General features: G+C 40.7%; 1 protein-coding gene across 1 annotated transcript in view; it reads left to right on the top strand.

The window, feature by feature from the left end:
* The window catches only part of ARIH1 (ariadne RBR E3 ubiquitin protein ligase 1), a 78,443-nt gene that overhangs the window by 28,407 nt on the left and 28,925 nt on the right, over positions 1 to 21,111 (top strand). The window contains exons 3-5 of the mRNA XM_004594662.3: positions 9,240 to 9,384; positions 18,532 to 18,624; positions 19,110 to 19,165. Of these exons, the coding sequence (XP_004594719.1) occupies positions 9,240 to 9,384; positions 18,532 to 18,624; positions 19,110 to 19,165 (294 nt within the window). The remainder of the gene's footprint in view (positions 1 to 9,239; positions 9,385 to 18,531; positions 18,625 to 19,109; positions 19,166 to 21,111) is intronic.

Here is a 21,111-nt window from a genome sequence, read left to right as displayed (position 1 = left end):
ACTTAAGCACCTGAGAATGAGAGATGTCTACCCAGTGTCTTCCTAGAAACCCTGATGTGGAGAATATTGCAGCAAGAGTTTTGCTTGAGTGGTTTTGATAGTTCTAAGATGATGTTGGTTTTGCTGCTGCAGGGTTCGGAAAATCCTTCTGAGGTCCATTGGTTGAGTCCACCCTATTTCATCTACCCACCTAACTGCTGGCAAAGCTTGGATAGCTAGAGTTGCCCGACCTGTTCTGCTCTCCATCTTCTTACATGGTACTCAGTGTCCTCTTTTTTCTTGTAGTGATTCGCAATGTCTTGGTAGGCATTTGAACCGGTCCTTTCACTTTCAGAATTTTTCCATTGCTCCTCTGATCAAGTCAATGCGTGTTTTCTCTACGGAATTGACATTGTGGTTGGTCAAGGTGATCCTAACCCAGTGAATGGCCGTTCTTCTGGTATCTTTAAAAGCCAAGAAGACTGTGGCTCAGCTTCCTGACCAGCTTGTTCCTGAGCAAGAGAACACGGAAGCCATTATCTTTGTTTTCTTGAACACATTAAAAAAAAAAAAAAACTTTTAGGGGCAGGTGTTTGGCTGTGTTTAAGCTCCATCTGGCATGCCTTTTTGCTTCATCACAGTGCCTGGTTTAATTCTGACCCTGTTTACATTTCCAGCTGTGCTCTGGGCGACAACAGTGATGACTCAAGTGATTTGGTCCCTACTGCTAACATAGGAGACCTGGATTGAGTTTTGGAGTTTGTCTTCAGTCTGGCCCAACCCTGATTGGGTGGGTGTTTAGGAAGTGAACCAGAGAATGTATGATCCCTCTCAGGTTTCTGCCTTTCATGTATGAGAAAAGTTTTGGACTTTCTCTAGGTTGAGGTGTTGCTGATGTTATTAGGATTTCAGCTTACGAACCTGTGTGTTACAAGAACTAAGTAAAATTGAATAGTCATAGTTAGTGACAATGAGCTTCTGTCTTCATTGTGGCTGGAACAGGTTCTGAGTCCAGTGACTGTGTCTTGTGAAGATTCTGAGTAGAGGTAGGTCTTTGTTTCAAACCTACCTGATAAGTCCAAAAAAAGCTTTTGGGGTGTGGATGTGTTATGGCATAGCAAATTAAGTTTTTCCTTGGGGTGCATCCCATTTGGCAGTCCTTGGCTATTGTGCTTTGAATGCAGTTCTGGGCTCAGGACTCAAACCTGTCCCAGCTGTTTTATGCATTTGTGGAGTGGAACTGGGTAGATGATGTCCTTCTCATGAAGACAAACTGTGTGTGTGTGTGTGTGTGTGTGTGTGTGTGTGTGTGTGTGTGTGTGTATGTGTGTGTGTGTGTGTGTTTGGATATATGGTTATATATGTGTTGATAATGCTTAAAGCTATTCTCTTGGATTTGCAAATTTTTCTTTTAAGCTTTGTATAATAAATGTTGGGAGCTCTCTTTAAGAATCTGTATTTCTGTTATGTTGTAAACACAAGCCTAGGAAGCATTATTTTACATATGTTTCACTATGGTTGGTTCCTTAATCTGCTGCCTTGAAAGTCATGATGGCTGAGGGAAAAAAAAAAAGGATAAGACCTTGAAGAAACCTTCTTAAAAAATAAACTATGAGATGCTGTACTGCAATAGGAAAGCAGTACTAAATACCACTTACATTAAAACATGGACTAGATTATATATGTCAAATATTTGTTTAAAAGAAATGGAAAACGTTGAGATTTATGTATTTTATTGGAAAGGTAAATTTGAAGAGAGAAGGAGAGACAGAAAGATCTTTGATCCACCGCTTCACTCCTCAAATGGCCACAATCGCTGGAACTGAACAAAAGTGAAGCCAGGAGCTTTTCTGGGTCTCCTATGCAGTTTCACAGTCTCAAGGCTTTGGGCTGTCCTGTACTGCTTTCCCAGGGCACAAGCAAGGAAATGGAGTAGCCGGTACACCAACCAGCACTCTTATGGGATTTCAGTGCTTGAAGGTGTAGGATTAACCCCGATTGAGTCATCACAATGAACCCTGAAGCCCCAAACCTTTTAAAACACGTTGCAATCATTCATATAATTCCTCAATTGGAGGTTTCCAGTTTCTGAGGGCTGGAAACCATAAAAAATGATTTTCTGTTGCTCAGTTCTTTGGAGTCCTGAACATTATACACCCAGCATTATCACTTCAGAAGAACTTTCAAAATCACAAAGTATACTTTTGTTTTTATTTATATAAAAATTTATAATTACCCCAGGAGCCCTTTAAAATTTTTTACTGAAGCAATAATTTTGAAAGTCTAACAGTTTTTGCAAATCTTAAATGGGCATCATTGAAGGTTAATTTGCCCCTTCTGAATTCCACTTCAGATCCTGCTCCCTGCTAATTTGCCTGGGAAAGCTGGAGAAGATGGAGTGAGTACTTGGTCTCGTGCCACCTGCATAGGAGACTGATACAGCTCTGGCTTCAACCTGGCCCAGCCCTGGCTATTGGAGCCATTGCAGGGGAAGGATTATTTTCCAGGTAATAGAAGATCCCTGGGACAATGTGCAATGGCTCAATCGGTGCCATTTAGTGTCCTGGCTGTTCCGATTCCCATCCAGATTCCTGCTTGTGGTCTGGAAAAGTAGCGAGGATGGCACAAAGCCTTGGGACCCTGCAACCATATGGGGAGACCTGGAAGGAGCTCCTGACTGGCTCCTGCCTTCGGATGGGCTCACATCTAGCTGTTCTGCCACTTGGGGAATGAACCAGCATAAGCAAAATCTTTGTCTCTGCTCCTTTCTGTAAATCTGCCTTTCCAGTAAAAATAAAGTCTTTAAAAAAAAGAAAAGAAGAACTCTCTGTGTCCCACTCTGTCTATAACTTTTTCCATTAAAAATTTTTTTTAAGTCAAAACACTCCAAGGCCCTGACTTTGAGTCTGTGCTGTACCATGTCAGCTTACTTCTTTGGTAGGTGAGGATTGCTGGGCAGCGTTGTTGTTCTCAGTGTCTGCTCTCTAATATTACTGTGTGAAGATTGTCATTTTTATGCCTTGTGTATTGTTTTTGTTTTATATAAGTTCAAGATAATTCTTGGTCACTCATAATATAAAATAATTTTTCCTGTTCCTTTGCTTGTTATTTTTTCCTAAATATCTTTATTAAGTAGAGAAGGGATAGAGAGACCAACTTTTAAAAAGTAGTTTCTTAGAATGCCTTTAAGGTATATTACAGTTGTGACTGTTGTTGAAGCTTGTTTAAATTGAACTCTGGCACCAGAGATTGTGAAATAAAAACGTTAAGGTAAACACAAATTTGTGGTGGATGAGCTGTGTTTGGCTCAGTGAACTAAGCCACCTGCAACAACAGGTCACAGGGTCAATGTGCTTGGGAAAGAGCTGACAACGCCCAAGTTATGGGCCGCTGATTAAGTACTGGTTTTCCTCAGCTGTATGTGTGAGCTGTATGTATTGTTCTGTGAACAATCTGAAGGAACAAAAAGAACACAAGAGAATATCATTTGCAACCTAGGAAAGTATTTAAGTCTAACAACCCTTTATTTAAATTGGCAAATGATGATTGCCTATATTAGCACACTTACTGTAGAGAACTCTAGCCTATTAAAGTGGGAATCCAGCTGCTCCTGAGGCAAGGTTGGTGCAAGAAGTCACATGCTGTCTTCCTTTGTGTCTATCTGATTTTCACAAAAAAGAGCGGTGCAGGAGAGGAACGGGGTTCCAGCAGCCCTTCTTCAGTATGCAGTATGTCTTCATCAGCGACTGGGTCACTTCTGATTGTGGCCCAGTGGCCATCAACAAAGATGTTCTCTAAAGCAGCAAACTGAAGGAACTTTGGTAAACCTGTTTAAGGAGATACAATTCCTGTATTCCTGAGTACTGTCGTAAATTAGAAGAAATAGTTGATTCTTTGAGGAACATGTTGTTGAGTGTGGAGAATATGACAGCGTTTCCAAAGATGAGCTGATAAAATAGAGAAGGAAATGGACAAAACTAAGGAAATTTGAAGGAATAAACCATAATCTTGTCAAACTTGAAACTACAGTAGCAACAGGAAAAGAAGGGTCTGAAACCTGGCATGGTGGCTGTGGCCCTAAATACTCACTGTGCACATGCCAGGATCTCATATGAGTGCCAGTTCATGCCCTGGCTGCTCCCTGCTTGTGGAGAGCAGTGGAGGATAACCCAAAGCCTTGGGACCCTGCACCCACATGGGAAACCTGAAAGAGGCTCCTGGCTCTTCCAGGCTTCAGATCAGCTCAGTTCCAGCCAGTGAGATCGCTTGGGGAGTGAACCAGTGGCTGAAAGATCTTTCTTTCTGTTTCTGCTTCTCTCTATAAATCTACCTTTCCAATAAAATAAAAAGAAATGTTAAAAAAAAAAAAGAGAGAGAAAGCTCTTCATGTCTGAGTGACTTTGGAGTCAGCTAAATGCTAAAAATTAACCGTACCACAACTCCTGGGGAACACATTTATAAAAACTCTCATTAACTCCAGGTAACTGGAAGAAAATGAAACACTCACATGAAAAATACTCACATGAGGACAGGGAAAGATTTTTTTTTGCCACTTTTAACATTTAAATTTTAGTAAACAAAACATAATTTTTATTTATTTTCTTTTTTATACATTTAAGGTATAGCAGTTGTGATGGTGGTTGAAGCTTTGGTCCTGGGGGAATATTTCCTGATGGCTCAAGTCCTCAGTTCCTGCCACTCACCTCAGAGACCCAGTTGCAATTCCTGGCTTCTGCCTGGCTCAGTATTAAGCTGTTGCAGCTCTTTGTGGAATGTGAACCAGCTGATAAAAGATTTCTCTCCCTCCACTCCTGCTTTTTTCTCTGTCATTCTGCCTTGTTCAGAAAGTTAATCTACCACTGATGAGCGCCAGCATTCCATACCAGAATGCCAGTTTGAGTCCTGACTGCTCCATCTCTGATACATCTCTCCTTCCTAATGTGCAAATAAAAGCCATAGAATGTGGCCCAGGTGCTTGGGGCCCTGCTGCTCTCATGGGAGAACTGGATGGAGTTGGACATCCTGGCCTAAAACTAGAGATTATCGTTATGTGGAGACTGAACCAGCAAATGCAGTATGTTTTTCTCTTGGCACTCTACCTTTCAAATCAACAGTAAGCTTTAAATAAAATACCTACGTGCTGCTGCATTGCTGACATTGCATGAGAGTCCTGGTGCTGCTCCTGATATAGCCTGATCAGATCAACTCAGTACTGATGGCCGGAGTATTTGGGTCTCTGTGCCTTCTGGGAGACTTGGATGGAGGTCTAGGTTCCTGGTTTCTCCCTGACCCAGCCTGGCCATTTTGGCCATTTGTGGGGTGAACAGGCAGTTAAAAGTTGCTCTTTGTAACACTGCATTTTAAATAAATAAATTTTCAAACAGTGTAGTTTTTATATATATAATGTATATATTATAGCAATAAAATTAAATTTTCAGTCCAAGAATATTTTCAGGAAATTCTAACCAACATTTGACCCTAAAGTGTGAAGCTGTATAATGTAGTAACAATTAATGTGTGATTTAAAGTAGAGGAATTCGTTTGTATTGTTAAATAAGCCACTGCTAGTAATATTGTATTGGATTTCAAAATCTTCCAAAAAATGTTTGTGGGTTCAGAGCTAGTTATGAAAGGAAATAGAAGATGGGGAAGGCATTTGTCTTAGCTGTTCAGATGCCCCAGTCCTATAAAGGAGAACCTGAATTCCATTGACTTCAGGCGCCTGGGAAGCAATGGTAATAGCTGAAGTGTTTGAGTTCCTTGCATGCACATAGGTGGTGTGGATTCAATTCAGGGCACCCAGGTGGGAGAAGCACAAGCAGCTCTTGGTTCCTGAGTTGATATAGGCTCAGTATTGTTCATTGTGACCGTTTGCAGAGTGAAAACAACAGAGGGAAGATCATTCTGTCTCTTCTTTCCATAAATTTAAAAAAAAAATTGATTCAGGAAGCTAAAACTCCAGTGTTTCGCTTAGTGGTTATATCACCTGCATCCAGCATTGGAATATATGGGTTCAAGTCCCAGCTCTGTCTCCAGCAATTATGTGTATTTGATGAGTGAACCAGCAAGTGGGAGCCCATCTCTTCATCTCTAGCAGTCCAAATTAGTGATTAACCTCAAAGCCAGTGCAGTGATTTAGCAGGCTAATCCTTTGCTTGAAGCATTAGTATCCCGTATGCGTGCTAGTTGTGGGCCCAACTGCTCCACTTGTGATCCAGCTACCTACTTATGGCCTGGGAATGCAGCAGAGAATGGCCCAAGTCCTTGGGACCTTCCATTCACATTCTGGGAAGTCCGAAAAGAAGCTCCTGACTTTGGATTAGATCTGCTCAACTCAAGCTATTGTGGCTATTTTGGGAGTGATCCAGCGGATGGAAAACAATCTTCCCCCATTCCCACTATACCTCCCTCCCCCTCCTCTTCTCTGTGTAAATCCGGCACAACAACCTAGTGGATAAAGTCTAGCCTTGCATGTGCCAGCATCATATAGGGGTTCCTTGCTTTGGGTCTTCTGCGCTTTGGCTGTTGTGGCCACTTGGGAAGTGAATCAGGAGACAAAAGATCTTTCTGTCTCTCCTTTGCAGATCTGACTTTCCAATACAAATGAATAAATCTTTTAAAGAAAGAATAAAATGATTAACTTCTTCTAAAATGCATATATGCTTAAAGTAAAAGTCAGTTTAGCATTAAAAGACCTTATTTTATAGGGCCTGCATTGTGATAATATAAAACTGTTGAGACGCAAAATTGCATTGCTGCTTTTTGGGAAGATCAATTATTCCTTCAATCACTGTAGTCTCAATATATGTAAATGTAATGAAGCTTCCAACATACTCCTTTTCTAACAAAAGGATTATACACTATCTTAAAAGAGAATGTGGAAACTTCTAAAGAGGAATGATAATCAAGGATTTCTTATTAAAATAACAGTGCAGAGAGGTAAATGAGTAGGCTGGAAAGATTATAGGACTGTGGATATCTATTCCATGACAAGGGGTGCCTGTGACCACCAGCTGAGAGAGTTGGGCTAGTTGGCCATCCTGTGGAAGAACTGAGCATCTATGAAAAGGTGCTGTGGACACGAGGGCTCCAGCAGCTGTGCACGTCCTCTGGGATTGACTCTAACAGGCTGGGGGACTGCCCGAGGAGGTAGTGAGGCTCACTGAGTTCTTGAAGTCCAAGCCAATGTGCAGTCCTGCAGTAAAGGATTACAGGGGGGTGGGTTGCTAGTTCAAAGGAAAGATCTAAATAACATTCATGAATTTTCAATCAAGTTTTAAAATATAGAGGTTATTTAAACTTCTTATGTTTTGACAGATAGTATTTATTCCCATCTACTGATTCACTCCCTGGTTGTCTCTGGTTCCCACGTGTCTTATGTGTATGCCAGGGTGGTAGCTACTGGATACCTGACAGCTACCTCCCAGGACAGCAACACTGGGTCTCCCCCATTCCCCCTTAGGGATTCTGGTGACTCTGGTGGTATTTGACCACTCATGTGCCTTTAGGGCTTGTAAAGCTATGTATGAAAATTAAGAACCACAGTGGGCTTTTGTAGATTTGCTGATTAAATAAATCACCTTTACGCAAGGTTGAAAAGCAAGTCGGAAACTAGGAAAGGAAGGCAGTTGGTGAGTCAGAAGGTCACTGTGTGTGTCCATACCGAGTCTGATAAAAGAGTAAGACTACCACAGAAAAACTTAGGAAGCCTCACGAGCCATGAGGAAAATGTAAGTTAAGTTTTGGTGTTGTTCTCCTGTGAAGTGAGGCAAGTTTTTGATCTAGTTTAGAATATCTAAAAATTCCTTCTTCTGATGTTGATGAAGTGTAAAAATAGTACTTAGGTTCGGTAAACTACAAGAAAATTAATAATAGTGTAGACTTCTGTTTCTTTTTAAAGATGTCTAGTGAGTATTGTGTCGTGAAAAAAGCAGGTTGTGAATCCGGGCGTGTGTTATTTCTGTGATTCTACAGACTCCAATCTTGTGACTGTACTCTGGATGTGAGGAGACCATTCCATGGGGTCATACTTCAGGTGATAGGTTTGTCCTTTCTTCCGAGCATGAAAATTTGGTGAGACTAGATGTTTGTTTGGTTTATGGATTCATGTTCAGTGTTATCTCTTACATTGTCACTTTTCCGATGAAACTTGGCAGTTTTTCTCAGTGATGAGATTTATAGGCAAACATTTGATTTTCTGAATCATTAGTGGTAGTGTCTACGTGAACTCCCTTTTTATGGTTTCATTGATAATTTGATTATTTCTCTGGAATACACCTCGGTCTATAGAATTTTTTAAAAGTACGTACATACTTGTCTGAGTGGAATAATTTGATTTGTTTTTTATCTGGTAGTCTGCAGACTGATGCTTTGACACACAGCCTTCATGGGAAATAATGGAAGTCTGAATATTGATTATGTTTTAAATGGAGAACTCTGTGTATTAAGAATATTGAATTTATTGAAACCTGAGTTTTACAGCTTATAAATAATTAGCCAGCTATATTAATTCACCTGTTTTAAAAATCAGATTTTTAAATCCTTTTGGGCCCAGGGATCTGGTCTCTTCTGGATTAATGCAAAACACTGTGCTAAGTGTTTACTTCTGTCAGTAAGTTTACAATTTAGTGAAGTCTCAAAGATAGCACTTGTCATACTATTCACTTCATGCTAAAAATATCTAACTACTTTTATGTATTCAGATGCATATTTTATGAAAAGCTGAATCCAGGAACTTCAGGGTCTTGGCAAGTGATTGGTAGGGTTCCAAGCACTTGGACTATATCCTCCCCTGCTGACACAAGTGCATTTAGCAGCCAGCTGATTTCAGAGGTGGAACAGCCAGGACAGGAACTGGTGCCTATGTCCCTATGTCCCTATGGATTAACCCACTGTGCCGCAGTGCCAGCCCCAACTATTCTTAATAGGTACCAATAATAATAGCTTTCTTCTATAGGTGCCAGTTGTGTCACTGTTAAAGTACCAATTGCTTAACTTCCCCGGACTCTTAATTAAAAATGCAGCATCAATTTCAGAAAGTTAAAACAGCTACCTTTACTTTCGCATACACACAGACACACACACAACCTGTGTTTGCTACTGTTTGTAGCCGTACCATTCTGATTGCCTCTGAACAAAAAGGTTTTGATCTTGTTTATTTTATTTCAGTTAATTGCTTTTCCCTATAGAAAATCAAATTTTGGAGAGCTCTAACAGTATGCTCTTGCTGGGCTCTCATCCTTTCTGTTTAAATAATGCAGGTACTTTGATGGAAACCTGGAGAAGCTCTTTGCTGAGTGTCATGTAATTAATCCAAGTAAAAAGTCTCGAACACGCCAGATGAATACAAGGTCATCAGCACAGGACATGCCTTGTCAGATCTGCTACTTGAACTACCCTAACTCGGTGAGTATCTGGTAGTGTAAGGCTAGCACCGACTGTATTTCATTATATTAATAAAAGAAATCTTGGGGGTTAGAGGTAGTAGTGTTCTGTCAACACTAAGCAGTATTCTGTCAGCAATGTATAAGGAAAGGAAGAGAAATAGGCAAAAGCTTGGTTCCCTGTATTCCTAACCCCCATTTCCTTTTTTTAAAAAATGACTTTTCCCAAGTTGTCATTATACATTTAAATATTTCTGGAGTTTATTTTCACAGTGAGTGAAATTTATTTTCCTCAAAATTAAAATCCACATAAATTGTTTTATTCTTTATTTGTGAGACAGAACTCCCATCTGCTGGTGCATTCCTGGTTCTGGGCTGGCACCAGGAACTGGGAACTCCATCCAGGTCTCCCTTATGCAGTGACAGGAACCCATGTGCTTGACCCAGTGCTGTTGAAGCTAGAAACACAAGCCAGAACTGAGAATGAGATGCAGGCACTTTGGTGTGGGATTCTCAACTGGTAGTCTATAATAGACATTTCTAGCTTGTTTTTTTAAATAGTCATCACCCCTACAAAATTATTTAAACACTGTTTGCTAAAGATTTTTATTTATAAAAGTCCATTTTAATAGAGATTTTGCGTATCACAAAGGGGAGCATAGAACACACAGTTGGTATTTCTGTTACAGCCCATTTTTTTTTTTAATTAAGATGATCTACTTTGGAGTATTTAGGAAAGAAATTTCTTATGCTTTAACAAACATAGTTTTCCTGTGAAGACCTTACTTTGTAGTATTTGTAGAATGAATGCAGTTACTTAGAATTCATTTTTTAAGATGGTTTGGGATGTCGAAGAAAAACTTCTGTTAAACATTGCAAGTATCTTTCATATCCCCTAGTTTAAATATTATGCAAATCTTTTTTTTAAAAGATTTATTTATCTTTATTGCACAGTCAGATGTATATAGAGAGGAGGATAGACAGAAGTATCTTCCGCCCGGTGACTCACTCCCCAAGTGAGTGCAATGGCCAGTGCTGCTCCAATCCAAAGCCAGGAGCCAGGAACCGCCTCTGCAGGTGCAGAGTCCCAAGGCTTTGGGCCATCCTTGACTGCTTTTCTAGGCCACAAGCAGGGAGCTGGATGGGAATGAGGGCTACTGGGATTAGAACCGGCGCCCATATGGGATCCCGGTGCTTTCAAGGCGAGGACTTTCGCTGCTAGACCACAGCGCCGAACCCAAATATTAAGCAAATCTTTATTAATTATTTCCTTCCAGGTCTTTCTGGTTTTAGATGTTGATATATTGAAGTTTTTTTCTTTCTTGATAAATGTTAACTCAATAGTTTCATATGTGTGCCTTTAAGAGAGCGCATTTGAAAGGAGCTAGTTCATACTTCTAGGTGATCAGGGATAAGTTCTGAAACATGAGTACATAGAATCAATGTAAATCAATAAAATGTAAATCATAGAATCAATGTAAATCAATAAAATAGAAGCAAAACATAGAATCAATGTAAATCAATAAAATGTAAATCAATAAAGTAGTACTAATAATTATTTCTCCTAAGATTCATGTTTTGACCATTTCTTTGCCAGTTGTATAGTTCTAAGGTTTATTAGACTTGTATAGTTCTAAGGTTTATTAATATTTCTGTAAAGTAATACTAAGGCCTAAATAATTTGTCCCAGACTAAACCTGATTTACTCCTTGGAAGTTTTTCTCCTGCTTCTGTATAGCTAGTTTCTGCTTAATTTAAATCTAATGTGAATAGTGAAGCTAAAGGTTTACAAATAGCCACTTTTCCAGTGTATTCTGTTATCATCCAGCAAAACTGGAACTGAAATCTGGAGTGGAGATTTACAGTAGAAGTTTTCCTTTGTGCGTGTAGCTGATGATGAATGTGCCATTCATTCAGCACACAAGGATTGTTTTGTGAATTAGAAACATACAGGAAAGTAAAGACATAATGTTTGTCTTCAAATAATTTACAGGTTAGCTAGGTAGATAAATAAGATGATATTCAGAACAAGAAGTACTATAAGGCCCCTAAAACACAAAGCAAGGCTATTATGGAAGTATGTTGGAGAGATTTTTAGGCTGTGTTTGTTTTCAGGCTGAATTCCACGTAGAAGCTGGCCTGTAGACTCACCAGAGTGCTAGCTAGGGAGGCGAGTTACACAGCAACGGAATGGCAGTGTCCTTTGGGCAATATGGAATGGCATGTGGTACTTGAGGACTTGAGAGAAAAGAAAAATTAATTTCAGATTAACAAGCAATTTACTGATGACCTTTGAAAGGATGAGAAATGGTGGGGATGGATCCCTGACTCTACAGAATTGTACCATAAAATTCAGAATTTAAAATAAAAATGAAAAAAAAATAAAGATGAGAGAGACTACACTGCATGAGCCAAAAAGGCACTGACCTGAAAGTGCGAGGGAAGAGGCAGTAATAATGTAACCAAATTATTCTTTTAATGGAAATTTATCTATGTACAGGAGAGAGCAAGATGGCAGGAGAAGCAACATGGTTGAAAGTAAGAAAAAAACAAGTGATAAATGAAGCATGGTGAAAAACAGAAGAGCAAAACTAGAGCTGCTTTTTTTAAAAAATTTGAATAATGTTTTGTTTCCTGCTTGAAAGCATGAGAGAGCAAGAGTAAAAGTGAAAGAGAAACAGAGAGGGATGTGCTGTCAGAAGTTGATGCTGGGCCATACCCAAATCAGGAGCCCAGAGCTCCAGGTCTTTCTTGTAGGTGATGGTAGCTCAAGCACTGGCATTATCTTTTGCCTCTCTAGATGTGTTTACAGGAAGCCGACAGGGAAACAGAGTAGTTAGAACTTGATCTGGGACATGGGCATACCAAGTGGCTGCTTCAGCTGCTGTACAACGACAATACCTATCCCTTCTCATAGTTTTTAGACTGGTGTACTGAAGGATAATTTTCTTAAAGGTTGATACTTTACAGAGAGGGTGGGTTTCATTTGCTGGTTCACCCCCAAATGGCTGCAATGGCTAGAAATGAGTTGATCTGAAGCCAGGAGCTGCTTCTGTGTCTCCTACATGGGTGCAGGGTCCCAAGAACTTGAGCCATCTGAGGCTTTCCCAGGTCATAAGCAGGAAACTGGATCAGAGTTTGTGGGGAGAGGGGATGCCGGTGACAAGGGCCTAGGCTGAGCCGGTTGCGTGCAGTCCCATGGAAGGGTAGTTCTAACATTCTCAGGTAGAGAACTGCTGAAGTCCCCATAAAGCTCTACTCATTTAGTGGAGTCACTGAGCAGCTTAGGGCTGAAGTTCCTCGTTTTAATTCTCTTCACACATTTGTACTTTTATTTGTATACTCCTTCCGTACTTTTGTCCTTTTGGAGATTGGTTTTAACGCCATGTAATGCCATGTGAAAATGGGTTTGTAATAAATACTTTTGGTCACTAAATTTATAATACTTTTGAAATTAACTGTTCTGTGTGATCTGTTCTTAATTTTCTGAACTGGTGGAGCACTCAGATGATTAGTCCCTACCCTGCTCATCTTTGTTATGGCTAATTATGTAGTTTCTTTTTGTTTTTGCTCTTGTTTTGTAAAGATTTGTTTGTTTATTTATTTGAAAACGAGTACTGAGAAAGAGGTCTTTCATCACCTTGTTCACCCTCATTTGATTACAACAACTAGGGCTGAACCAGGCCAGGATCCAGGAGTTTTCTCCAGGTCTGCCACTTGGGTTGCTTGGGCTGTTTGCTAATTTCCCATTTCATTGGCAGGGAGGTAGATTGAAAGTGGAGGAGCCAGGACTTGAACTTGCACTCATGGGAGCCCAGTGTCACAGGCAATAGTTTAGCCTTGCCTGCTAAACCTATTCAGAGCTTTCTTCAGTCTGACCAGTTAATCACTTTATAATAATTTTCTTAAAGATTTATTTTATTTTTATTGTAAAGTCAGATATACAGAGAGGAGAAGAGACAGAGGAAGGTCTTCCATCCAGTGAATCACTCCTGAAGTGACCGCAATGGTCGGTGTTGTACAGATCTGAAGCCAGGAGCCAGGAACTTCCTCCACGTCTCCCACATGGGTGCAATGTCCCAAGGCTTTGGGCCGTCCTCAACTGCTTTCCCAGGCCACAAGCAGGGAGCTGGACGAGAAGCGGGGCCACCAGGATTAGAACCAGTGACCATATGGGATCCTGGGCACGTTCAAGGCGAGGACTTTAGCTGCTAGGCCACTGCACCGGGTCCAGTCACTTTATAATATTTTTTGAGTCAAGGTTGTTTACTAACCCATTGCTACATTGTGGAATGTAACCTAGGCTATAAAATATCATTGTTAGGGAAAGTTTTAAAATGTAAGATTTTAAACAGATAAAGGCAGAGTTGAGGACTGTGAGGAAAGGTGGTGGCTATCCTCACATCAGAAACCCTGCATGGAAGTTGGTACTTGTTCCAGGACATGTTACTGGCAGAGTGATATAGTCCAGTGCTGTTCAGCTTCTCACCCATTGTGTCTTACACACCAGGCAGCTTCAGTCAGCCTTTATAAACAGTTTCTAGTGTAGTAAAGACTATTCTTGATATTCTTGTTGGTGGTTGGCATTTGTATCTGTGGGTAAAGTGGTAGGGGGGGGGGTAGCATGTTTTCTGTTACTCCCTTTTCTCAGTACCATTCACATCTGTTGCAGATAACATTCTGAAAAAGAACTTTTTGTGTTTTTTTTTTTCTTAATGAAGTTTTCTGACAATATGAACAGGAGTGAGTTGAAGGAATAAATAACCTGTTCTGTGAGCTAGGGAAAGCGTCTGGACCAAGTAGGTGAGCCTCACCTGTTGAGGCCATGTACTTCTCGGTTTTCCCAAGGAGTGTCAAGTCAGACAGGAAGACAGATAACCCAGGTCCTTCTGTTGTAATGGGCCCTTGAATAGAAACTGAATGGTCTTGACTTTGAGTGATTATTTATTAGCCACTTAACCATTAATCTGTTGACTTTCCAGGTATTTTTTTTGAAACAGTATAGCATGTATATATATTCACCTTTTTGAAATTTTACATTTGTTCTTGTCTTACTTTTCAAAAAGATTGTGCATTAAAGTTGTCGGAGCAAGTCAGAGCTGAGTCTCTTTACCGTCAGTAGTGAAATGAAACTCAGTTATGTTCAGTGCAATCTTACATGTTCTGTCCGGAAGGCACATCCCAAGACCCACCCACAGCCTCCCAAGACTCCCTCTGTATTTCACAGTGTAGTTGATATGCATGCCGTAAGTCATATCAGAAACATCACAAGTATATTTTAAGTAAAAGCTGATCAGAAAGTGTAGCTGAATAAACACTGAACCACATATAGGAACCAAAAAAGCAATTAAAAAAAAACTGAATAACTCTGGTGACAAGACAGTGTAGGAGTTCTTCATGAAGAAAACAAAGGGAAATAAAGAGACAGCTTTGGATTTGCAAAGAAGAAAGGAAAGTCAGAAAAATAACCAAAAACATAAGCTGGCAGAAGAGAGCAGGGTGGAATCATGCTGGCAGCCACGAGAGTGCAGCAGCGAAGCACGGCAGGCTTGGGTGAGTGTGGGAGGATTCAGTGTGGGACAGAGCAGGCATCTCCAGTAAGGCTGACTTTCAGTAGGTAAGGCGAGATGTCATAGCTATCCGGGCAGAAACTCGTATTCCTGCCTAGCTTCTGAAATCAAAGATAATTCAGAAATTCAAGACTGACATATCTCACTATACTAGAAATAAAGTGCTTTGTACATAGCTGCTCTACTTCTTATCCATCTTCATGTTAATGTACCTGGGAATGGCAGATAGATGACCCAAGTGCCTGGACCCCGCCACCCACTTGGGAGGAGACCCAGATGGAATTGTAGACTTTGGTTGTTTTTTTTTTTTTTTTTTTTTTTTTTTTAATCTGGCCTGGCCCTGGGCATTAGCGACTAAATCAGAATAACAAAGTTCCTTTCCAGCCTGCATTTAAAAGCTTATTTATTTATTTGTCTGAAAAGCATAGTGACAGGTCTTCCATCTCCCTGATGCCTGCAGCGGCCAGGGCTGGCCAGACTTAATACCCGAAGTCAGGAACTCCATCTGCTTACACCACCTGCATCCCCTCTTGGAGTGCCTATTCAAGTCCCACCTGCTCCACTTTGAGTACAACTCCCTGCTGCCCACACCGCAGACCTGAATGGAGTTGTGGGTTCCTAGCTTCGGCCTGAAGCAGCCTGGACTGTTGTGATCCTTTGGGAGTGAACCAGATTGATCCATCATTGATCAGTCTCTTTCTGATCAATGCATCCATTTTCAAATAAATAAATCTTAAAAAAAAAATATATAGTGTTAACTCTTTTTTCATTTATTAAAGTATTACAAAGGAAATCCGAGGGGCACGCTCAGTGTATCATGCTAATTTACCTTAGCTGGCAGTGATGGGCAGTTTGCGCATCAGTTCAAGTCCCAGCTGCTCCACTTCCAATCCAGTTCCCTGCTTATTGCTTAGGAAAGCAGCAGAGGATGACACAAATTCTTGGGCCCCTGCACCTACATGGAGACCTGGAAGAAGCTCTTGGTTCCTGGCTTGGGATCTCCCTAGCTCTGTTATAGTAAGTTGTAGCCATCCCAGAAGATAAAGGATCTCTCTGTAACTCTAACTTTCCAGTAAAAGTGGATAAATCTTTTTTAAAAATTCAGAATTTAATCTAATGAATTATTTCAGTTTTTTTTCTTAAAGTTTGTCCTAGAATACATTCATGTGAGAACAAAGATGTAGACGAAAATGCAAATGTCCACTGATAGGGAACTGTAGTAAGACATCTTCATGCACAGTAACCTAGTGCCTGGGGTCTCATATGAGCACCAGTTTGTATGACTGTGATTCCTTTCCTATGCCAACTCCCAGCCTGGCGCCTACACTCCCCTGGTGGAAGTGGAGTTTGTCCCCTCTAAACTGGGTCCCAGGTCCCTGCTCCAGTCTCCATGCCTGAGGACAAGGGATGAGGACGTGAAGTTGCCAGACTGGCACAGAAGGACCGGGGCCCAGCATTATGGCTCAGTGGCTAGAGCCTAACCCTCCATGTACCAGGACCCTATATGGGTGCTAGTTCATGCCCTGGCTGCTCCACTTCCCATCCAGCTCCCTGCCTGTGCCTGGGATGGCAGTCGAGGACCACCCAAAGCCTTGGGACCCTGTGTGCGAGACCTGGAAGAATCCCCTGGCTCTTGGCTTTGGATCGGCTCAGTTCTGGCTATTGTGGCTACTTGGAGAGTGAAGCAACAGACAGATCTTTCTGTCTGTTATCTGCTCTTCTTGTACATCTGTCTTTCCAATAAAAAAAGTAGATATATTTTTAAAAGATATACCCGAGTGTTCTGTTGTGTTACCACATTGGACAACTGTTAATTCAAAGCAAGGTACACAGGAGGATGTGGAGCTGTTCCCACATGTATATACATGTTAGTGCAGCTCTGGAAGAATGAGCAAGACTTAGAAGGAGCTTCTGTTTCTTGGTAGATGAGACAGACACCAGAAAGCAGGAGGAGGGATCCCCATTATTTAGCATAAATTCAGACTGCTAAATCATAATCAAAACCTGTATTACTTAATTTAAGATTAAGTATTATATTCTTACATTGTTTTAGACCTTTTGTAAGTATATTTTCTAGAACTTGTAACCTTACTTAAAATAGTGATTAAAACATTAAAACTTTTTTCTTTTGTGCCTGGTGCAATAGCCACATGTCTAAATCCTTGCCTGCCTGGTCCAGGATGCCATGTGGGCACTGTTTCTTGTGCTGGCTGCTCCACTTCCCATTCATCTCCCTGCTCGTGGTCTGATAAAGCAGTAGAGGACGGCCCAAAGCCTTGAGATCCTGATCGTGCATCAGAGACCTGGGAGAAGTTCCTACCTCCTGGCTCCTGGTCTCAAATTGGCTTAGCTGCATCTGTTGCTGCCAGTTGGGGATGAAGCACCAGACAGAAGATCTTTCTGTATATCTGACTTCCCAATAAAAATAAATGGGGAAATTTTTTTTCTTAAGGATTCTTTAATCTTTATTTGGAGGGCAGATTTTTGGAGAGAAGAGCTAGGTCTCCCACCCTCTGGTTCACTCCCCAAATGGTTGCAACGGCTGGAACTGAGCTGAGCTGATCTGAATCTTGGAGCCTGAAGTTTTCTGCTGCTTTTTCAGGAAGTGAAACAGTCAGAACATGAACTGGAGCTCATATGGGATGCCAGTGTCACAGGGTGGAGGGCTAGCCTGTTGGGCCATGGCACCAACCCCAGAAAGTTTTAATGATCTCCCAAAGAAACCTCGTGATATGTTGTTTTCAGTCTTCATTTTATTACAAGCCCCCTAGCTCTAGGTAACCTCTAAGGCACTTTCTTTCACTGTGGATCTGCCTATTCCAGTCCTTACTGAGGTAAAATGAACAATAGTTTGTTTTTGTGATTGGGTTCTTTCTTTTAGCATAGTATTTTTGAGGTCCCTCTGTGTTGTGGCCTGTGTCTATATTCGTTCTGTTTTTGTGTTGGGTTATGTTCCTTTCTGTGAATCGTCTATTTTTGTGTGTTTGCTAGTTGATAGACATCTGGGTTGCTTTTACTTTTTGACTGCTAAAACTAATGCAGCTACGAACACTTTCATATAGATTTTTATCTGGGTGCATTTTGTTTCTTTTGAGTATGTGTATACTGTGTCATATGTTAATTCTTTAATGTTTAGTTTTTTGAGGGGCTGTCTTATTTTTATCTTCCCCAAAGTTCCTGTGCCACTTTAAATTCCCTTCAGTAGTAATATTCTGTTTTCCCACGCCCTGACCAGCACTTGTTATTTTCTTTTTTATTACAGTTCTACTTGTGAGCTTGAAGTACATTTCTGTAGTAGCTAATGGTATCGAGTGCCTTTTCATATACGTATTGGCACATGATGTATTTAGTACAAAGCTGTTTCCTGCCTTTCCTGAAATTTGTAAATATTTACCATAGATAATGTTCATGTATTTGTGTGTCTATTGATTTTGCTTATTGAATGTTCATTTTAAGATCCCATTAGTTTTTGTGGAGTTGGACATGGCCATTGTGGGAAATGGGGCCTATGAGAGCCTCATATCACTGTATATAGTGATTCTTCTGATGTCTTTGTTGAATTTCATGGTTTTTCCCACCCTGTTATTTTGTTGTTGCAGTATTTCACTGGCCTTGAATGTGGACATAAGTTTTGTATGCAGTGCTGGAGTGAATATTTAACTACCAAAATAATGGAGGAAGGCATGGGACAGGTAAAGGTGCCGATCTGTTTCTGTTTTTGTTGGATTTCTTGTAATGTTTAGACCCCTGTATCAATTTAACGGTGAAGCTTTTTGTGTTAACAAATCTCAGAAGAAATGAGGTTTATAGATGAAATTTATAGATTTCTGGAATAAAATACTAAATTGTAACAGGGTTTTTGTGTTTACAATGGGCATTCCAGATACAGATGGAATCTAGGTAAAAAGTTTTTCTTTTGTAAACATCAATATTGGAGTATCTGTCAGGCTAAGCTGTTTGGGCAATTTATCTTTCAAGTTGAAAAGCCATTTACTCTTGTCAGCATTTTTAGTTACTATATGGTGATAAACAAATGTGCATTGTGTTTAAATAGAAAAGGGGTATAAAATCCCATAGACATTAAATATCCCAGATCCTAGCAAAGTGCCTGGCCATGGTAAGCATTCAGTAAATATTTGTTGAATGCATACATAGTTTAAATTTCAATCTTTTTCAGACTATTTCGTGTCCTGCTCATGGTTGTGATATCTTAGTGGATGACAACACAGTTATGTAAGTATTCTTGATAGATTTTGCATGTTGCATATCAGTAAGGGGGCTAAACCAAACTAGCTTTCATTCAGCTCCCCAGAAGAATGAAACATTTAGAAGCCTGGAAAGACTTTCTTTGTGGATTTTTAACTTGCTTAAATGTACAGTCACTGTTCTGGATCTGAGTAACTGTTGGAACTCTACAGGAGGAAGTGTGTCAGTTGAGGTGCTGAGATGTGGATAAGAGTTAAAAGCAGAGAGATTTATGTGATATAACTTGTGTACAGGATTAAAGGGAGACAAGGGTTAAGAGTAGGAGCAATCATGAGGCAGAGCTGAGAGACATCTGTTAAAAGAAGAAAGATTCATCAACAGGAGACTCGGCCTGTGTTGCAGCAGTGACAGTTTCTGGCCACTCTGGTGAACTTCGTGGTGAACCTCCAGGCAGAGATTCCCTGCTAAGCAGAAATGAGTTGGCCCCAGGTCGTCTTGCCAAGTTCTGTGATTGACAACATGCAGGGAGAGTGTTTTTGTGGAATACTGATATTGTTCCCAAAGGCCCTGCTGTTGTGAAAAGTTCTCCTTAGAAGGAGAAAGAATACTTTCTGAGCCCGGAAATCTCCCAGCCTCCTCTTTTCCCAGTTCAGTGTTGCTTATGCTCTAAGGGCACCTGACAGGTTTTGTACCAGGTTGCTGGTTTGAGGACTTGAAGGATCCTGTACAGGTTGCTTGATTAGTCCTCAGTAATTAACCATATTTAATTGTCTGTATACAAGCACTGTGGTTCCAGCATGATATAATTAAAGCAGCTATATGCTATTATGACTGACTTTAACTTCATAGGATCTGAGAAGCTAACCTGCCTAGCACAGTTTCTAAACTTACCAGGCTCTGTCTCTTAACGTTAGTCTGATCTATTTGGAGTATGTTTGCTACTGTTGCCAGCTTAGTAAATTGTGTTTCCATGATTGTTTTCGGCTAGTAAAAATGGTCTGTGTATCTTTTCAGCTGTGTTTATCTCATTCCCTGACACATTCTGACTTCCTTACCTCCTTTAAGCAGCGTATTCCTACGTAACACAGGTATCCTCTCATCCATTCCACAGACATTTACTAGGAACCCACCTGTTAGCACATATATACAAGGGAGCTAGAAAAAAAAACCGACAGTAGAGTGACTTTTCAGGAGTTTGTTTTGTTTGTTTGTTTTTTAAGATTTAAGTATTTTTTGGAAAGACAGATTTACAGAGAGGAGATACAGAGAGAAAGATGTTCCATCTGCTGGTTTACTCTAAGTGGCCACAACAGCAAGAGTTGAGCCAAGAGCATCTTCCAGGTCTTCTGTGTGGGTCAGGGTCCCAAGGCTTTGGGCCATTCTCTATGGCTTTCCAAGGCCATAAGCAAGGAGCAGGGTGGGAAGTGGAGCAGGTGGTAAAGGAATAGGTGTCCATATGGGAGGGCGATGCTGGAAGGCTGAGGATTAGCCATTGCACTGGCCCTGGTATTTACTTTTTAAAATTTACGTATTTGAAGGAGAGACAGAGGAGGGTGTCATCCCTTTCATCCCCTGGTTCATGCCCCAAATGACCACAGCAATTTCTACAGAGTCAAGCCGAAACCAGGTGCCAAGGACCTCTTCTGGGTCTTCCAATGGGTGGCAGAACCCAGTTGTTTGGGCCATCCTGTGCAGCATTTCCCAGATAATTAGCAGAGGGCTGGATCTGATGAGGCGCAGGGGAACTTAACCAGATGGCAGGTTTACCCACTGTACTGTAGTACTACCCCATATGTCCGTATTCCAAGTGGTTCATAACCTCAGGGCCATGAATTCTGTAGTTGCTAAAACAGAGTAGGAATTTATATATACTTATATTATTTATAACACTTAATAATAACTTATTATATGCATATATTATTTGCATATATAATTTATTACTTGTGCTTGATTCAGTAAAATACATAATTTTT

The sequence above is a fragment of the Ochotona princeps genome, chromosome 6 (genome assembly GCF_030435755.1).
Source record: "Ochotona princeps isolate mOchPri1 chromosome 6, mOchPri1.hap1, whole genome shotgun sequence".
In the NCBI taxonomy this organism is placed as follows: Eukaryota; Metazoa; Chordata; class Mammalia; order Lagomorpha; family Ochotonidae; genus Ochotona; species Ochotona princeps.
This window is presented reverse-complemented; position numbering and strand designations above follow the sequence as displayed.